Raw genomic sequence first — 6,000 nt, 5'->3', positions numbered from 1 at the left:
AAGATGATTAAAGTTTTGGAATGACCCAGCCAGAGCCCAGACCTGAATCCGACTGAAAATCTGTGGGTTGATCTGAAGAGGGCTGTGCACAGGAGACTGCCTCGCAATCTGACAGAGTTGGAGTGTTTTTGCAAAGAAGAGTGGGCAAATATTGCCAAATCAAGATGATGCTGATAGACCCCTATCCAAAAAGACTGGGTGCTGGAATAAAATCAATAGGTGCTTCAACAAAGTATTAGTTTAAGGGTGTGTACACTTATGCATCCATATTAAATATATATATATATATATATATATATATATATATATATATATATATATATATATTTTTTTTTTATGTGTGGATATAAAAAGTCTACACCCCTAATAAAATGTCAGGTTTTTGTGATGTAACAAATTGAGAAGAAGATAAATAATTTCAGAACTTTTTTTTCCCACCTTTTTTAATGTGACCTATAAGCAACTCAATTGAACAGCAAATTATTTATTTATATTATATATATATATATATATATATATATATATATATATATATATATATATATATATATATATATATATATATATATAATAAAAATTCTGCCCAAAATGAGAAATCACAATTTTTTTTCTTTTGCTTAGAATAAAAAGATAACTATTCTCTCTTTCACGGTATACAAAAAATAGGGCTAACTTGTTAGTTTTTTTTTTTTATTCATTAAAGTGTCATTTTTTTTTTCCCCCCAAAAAAAATTGCATTTGAAAAATTGCTGAGCAAATACAGGGTGACATAAAAAAATGGCAACAACCCCCATTTTATTCTCTAGGGTCTCTAAATTATATATATATATATATATATATATATTTTTTTTTTTTTTGGTTTTGTTATTTTATAACAAAAAATAAATAAATAATGATATTAAATTGAAACCAACAAATATGTCAGAAAAAGGTTTAGTGTTTAAGTGGTTAAACTTCCCTCATTTACACACCAAAGTCTATTCCTTTGAAAGGACAAATTGTTACAATGTTTATACTTAAGTTCCACTGCTAAAGAATGTTGCGATTCTTGGCAGACTGCCTGTTTTGTTTTGTTTTCCCCCTTTTTGATTGCTTTGGGCTTTAGCAGAGCAGAGATAATTCTCTGTATAGAAAGAAAGAATCAGGAAATACTTTGTCAAGATCGCAACAGGGAATAATTGCGATAATTAATCGTGCAGTATAAAAGAAGTTATTCCTGCGCCTAATCAGGAAAGAAACGAGTGTTCGTACTGCTGCACACACTGAGGTGGGGTGCTTGAACCCCAGTCACAGAGTAAAAAAACAGAAAGGTAGTGATGCGCAGTACTATGACAGGGAATTTAGCCTGAAGGCTAATAAATTCTATGGGCACTAAAATTATTAGGTGATATATATACTACCGCATAAAGTAAAAAAATTGCGTGTAAAACGGTATGCGTGTTTTATGAGGGGATAGTAAGGGACCCTCACCACTATAACATTGTAGCATTCAGGATAAAAATCAAATGTATATACAGACAAAAAGAAAAATAATCACAGTAATTAAAACTAGTGATCCCCAATGCGATTTGTTAAAGCTGACAAAATCGCATAAAGTGCCAGTGCTAGAAAGTAAATAAATCTGTGCAAATATCTTCTACACCATAAAGTAAATTAAACAGTATACATAAAGCAGTCACCAACTCGATAAATCAATTGTGCAGAGAGTGGTTGGTTGTAACTGACAAAATCGCATAAGGTGCCAGTGCCAAAAAAAATACAAAAATAAATTCGTGCAGGTGTCCTCTACACCATACACTAATCAAAACAATATAAATGCAGCAGTGAGCAGCTCAATAATTCAATTGTGCAAAGAGTGACAAAAAAATCCAAATAAACGCATAAAAGTGTTGGTGCTGAGGGAAATAAAAGCAAAATCCCTCTAGAGTAATAAAGAAGCTTGTGCACAATACCTAAAATCTATGCAAACAATAAAATATATAAAAATTGAAAAATTATATCTATCGGAAAATGTCCATTCTACTTGTGCGACAACCAGTGGCGATTATATCAAAAAATCGCATAAAGTGCTAGTGACTGAATACATGTGCACTATAAAAGAGCAATGTAATCGGTGATGGTAATGGTGAATGTATCCCTCGTGGTCCTGTGTGGTTGAAGTATGGGTGTCCCCTTACCTTACAGCTGTAAGGTAACAGCATATAATATATATATATCCTCAGGGTCCCTGGTACTCTTTATCCTTTGAGGTCCTGTTCCGGTATCCCCAGATCCTGCCTATTGCGCTGTGTTGGTCCCTTTAAATAGTCACTCAGCAGCACTCAGCGTGGGGGGGTTACCTCGGCAATTGGTATGTATGTAAGGGGTTAAACAGATGAGGAGGAAGGGAGCCCCATAGTGTAGTAGTTTTTAACCATATAGTATTTTATTACAGTAAAAAAATTAGATACTCACAAACAAACAAGTTTCTCATGTAGTGTATAAACGAGCCTCGAGCTCGATTGCGTCACTTCCGGTAGCGTCCCGACGCGTGTTCGTCACGGTCATGTGACTTCATCAGGGGATGACTAGTGCTGAAGGAAGTGTCTTTAAATAGAGACAATGATAACTGGCCAATGACTGACAATGGCCGCCAAATCATATCATTGTCTCTATTTAAAGACACTTCCTTCAGCACTAGTCATCCCCTGATGAAGTCACGTGACCGTGACGAACCCGCGTCGGGACGCTACCGGAAGTGACGCAATCGAGCTCGAGGCTCGTTTATACACTACATGAGAAACTTGTTTGTTTGTGAGTACCTAATTTTTTTACTGTAATAAAATACTATATGGTTAAAAACTACTACACTATGGGGCTCCCTTCCTCCTCATCTGTTTAACCCCTTACATACACACCAATTGCCGAGGTAACCCCCCCACGCTGAGTGCTGCTGAGTGACTATTTAAAGGGACCAACACAGCGCAATAGGCAGGATCTGGGGATACCGGAACAGGACCTCAAAGGATAAAGAGTACCAGGGACCCTGAGGATATATATATATTATATGCTGTTACCTTACAGCTGTAAGGTAAGGGGACACCCATACTTCAACCACACAGGACCACGAGGGATACATTCACCATCACCATCACCGATTACATTGCTCTTTTATAGTGCACATGTATTCAGTCACTAGCACTTTATGCGATTTTTTGATATAATCGCCACTGGTTGTCGTACAAGTAGAATGGACATTTTCCGATAGATATAATTTTTCAATTTTTATATATTTTATTGTTTGCATAGATTTTAGGTATTGCGCACAAGCTTCTTTATTACTCTAGAGGGATTTTGCTTTTATTTCCCTCAGCACCAACACTTTTATGCGTTTATTTGGATTTTTTTGTCACTCTTTGCACAATTGAATTATTGAGCTGCTCACTTCTGCATTTATATTGTTTTGATTAGTGTATGGTGTAGAGGACACCTGCACGAATTTATTTTTGTATTTTTTTGGCACTGGCACCTTATGCGATTTTGTCAGTTACAACCAACCACTCTCTGCACAATTGATTTATCGAGTTGGTGACTGCTTTATGTATACTGTTTAATTTACTTTATGGTGTAGAAGATATTTGCACAGATTTATTTACTTTCTAGCACTTTATGCGATTTTGTCAGCTTTAACAAATCGCATTGGGGATCACTAGTTTTAATTACTGTGATTATTTTTCTTTTTGTCTGTATATACATTTGATTTTTATCCTGAATGCTACAATGTTATAGTGGTGAGGGTCCCTTACTATCCCCTCATAAAACACGCATACCGTTTTACACACAATTTTTTTACTTTATGCGGTAGTATATATATCACCTAATAATTTTAGTGCCCATAGAATTTATTAGCCTTCAGGCTAAATTTCCTGTCATAGTACTGCGCATCACTACCTTTCTGTTTTTTTAATCGTGCAGTATATTATACACACACACACACACACACTTGCTGCAGGGAAACACTGGATAAAGTCAAGACAAATCTGTCTCAGATTAATTCTTTCAGCTACTGGGCTTTCTGCTGGGTCCCAACTGTCACAGCTGCTGCCGCAGGAACCACCAGTCGCCATTTTAAAACATTCATCACTCGAGTTTTAATTGCTGAATGGAATACAGGCTGAGGTCGTGCAGTCAATAGATTAATTTCTTCATTTACAGTCAGTGTGGGTACAAACTTATAAAAAGTCTTTACCTGTATAAAATAGATGCCGTTACCAGCAATTACATTCAGATGAGTAACTCTGCCATTCCAGACCTGCATGTTTCAGGTCAATATCTCAGCCAAGTAGAGACAGCTAAGAAACTAGTATATCCTCATATTTCTCTCAATGCAGATCTCCCCTAGAGACCAACAATCATGAAAATGAATGTATTATAGTAACTGTATGTGGTAGATTTGTAATTATAGTATGCAGCATATGAACTAAATTGCTTTAAGTCTTTCCATGCCTTTACATTTCTTTATGCATTTCCATGCGGACCAAGCTGACCAAAAAAAGTGACAATTTCAGGGGTTGCAACAAACCACACACTGCTAGCGACGCTTATAAAATGTCAGCTTTTATCCCTACATCACCAAATAAAAATTTCTGTAGCTCAAAAAAAAAAAAAAAAAAAAAAAGTGTTAGCTGGAGTTGGGGTTTAATTTTATACGCAAAGTCTGACTTGTACACAGGGCGACAACATGGCCCTGATAGCTGGAAAACGCCATGCTTCCTGAATTCTTCAGCAAGATGACAACAAAAACTACTGGCAGGATCAAAAGGAGTAAACCTATGTTACAGGGACTCAAACAATAAATATGGTGTTATTACAATTGAGCTGGGCTTTTTTTTCTCAGAAAATAGGTGCAGGAACTCAACCCACAACCCCCCCACACCTTTCAATGTGTGAAGGTCTTAAAGGGGCATTATGTACAGAGTTCTGGGGGGGGGGGGGGGGGGTTACACAGAGTGCCGAGTTCAGGTGTGCACTATGTGCAGAGTTCAGGGGTGCGTTGAATATATAGTACAGAGTTCAGGGGTGCACTACACAAAGTGCAGAGTTCAGTCTTCTTCCACAACTGCTTACCTCTGCATCCCCATCTCGCTTTCACTCCTCTTCTGTTGACCTTGGTGTGAAATCCCTCCACCCCATCTTCTCTCCCCCCCCCTTAAACTCTCCACCATCTTCCACATGTCTTACTTTTGTTGCTGTATTCAGCTGGTGTGTTGGCATCTGCTTTGCACCCCAGGCACCTGCATCTCCCTTGTCCCCATCCTGCACTCAGTGGCAGCCGCTCAGATCAGATCTGTGGGAGCCAAGCGGTCACTTGTAAAACACAGAAGCTGAACTTTACAAGTGTAAGGGAGTGGAGGGCCTGAGTCAGAGGAGGTGGAAACGAGTTCCACCAAGTTCCAGCTGAAAAAAAGCCCTGCCATTGACACACTGAATCACGTGTCTATTTTTCATTTAATAATAGTTGTACATTATACATTAACAGATCAGCTGTAGTGATATAATAGAATAATGTTACCAATTGACCCGCTCCTGAGAGTTCATTTTAAATTGATGTAAATACCTGTGACTTTTGATTGGTTAAGGAAAAAAATATATATAGTGTTTGCAAACTGGTTAAAACACACAATTGTATTACTGCCAAAGGCCATTGGTCCTTTTTAAAGGATACAATGATTTGCCGATCTGATGGATTTCTCTGGCGAGTTTTCTCCAGCTGAGACATTTGCTTTGCTTCTCTATTCCGAGCAGTTAGCGTCACTTTAAGGTCCTCCTGAAAAACAAAGGGTTTGTAAAGAAGTTTACATTTCTCTGCCGTCTTGCTAAAACTTACTGTGTAGCCAACAGTGGTGGGGCTTTGGTTTGGGGTATTACATGGCAATTAAAAGAACAAAAAACATATATAAATGCCCAAATGCTACATCTGCCCTGCGTTCATACAGGAACATATTCATATCATCAATTATG

At 37.5% G+C, this 6,000-nt stretch overlaps 1 protein-coding gene across 1 annotated transcript in view; it reads right to left on the bottom strand.

Moving 5' to 3' along the window:
• CIBAR1 (CBY1 interacting BAR domain containing 1) overlaps positions 1-6,000 on the bottom strand; it is a 55,016-nt gene that overhangs the window by 23,200 nt on the left and 25,816 nt on the right. Inside the window, exons 4-5 of the mRNA XM_077493023.1 lie at positions 5,705-5,806; positions 5,597-5,602 (exon numbers count right to left, since the gene is read on the bottom strand). Of these exons, the coding sequence (XP_077349149.1) occupies positions 5,597-5,602; positions 5,705-5,806 (108 nt within the window). The remainder of the gene's footprint in view (positions 1-5,596; positions 5,603-5,704; positions 5,807-6,000) is intronic.

This window comes from Lithobates pipiens, unplaced genomic scaffold (assembly GCF_037356315.1).
Source record: "Lithobates pipiens isolate NorthernLeopardFrog02 unplaced genomic scaffold, aLitPip1_a1.2 Scaffold_19, whole genome shotgun sequence".
NCBI classification, from domain to species: domain Eukaryota; kingdom Metazoa; phylum Chordata; class Amphibia; order Anura; family Ranidae; genus Lithobates; species Lithobates pipiens.
The sequence above is the reverse complement of the archived record's forward strand: the minus strand, read 5'-3'. Positions and strand labels throughout refer to the sequence as shown.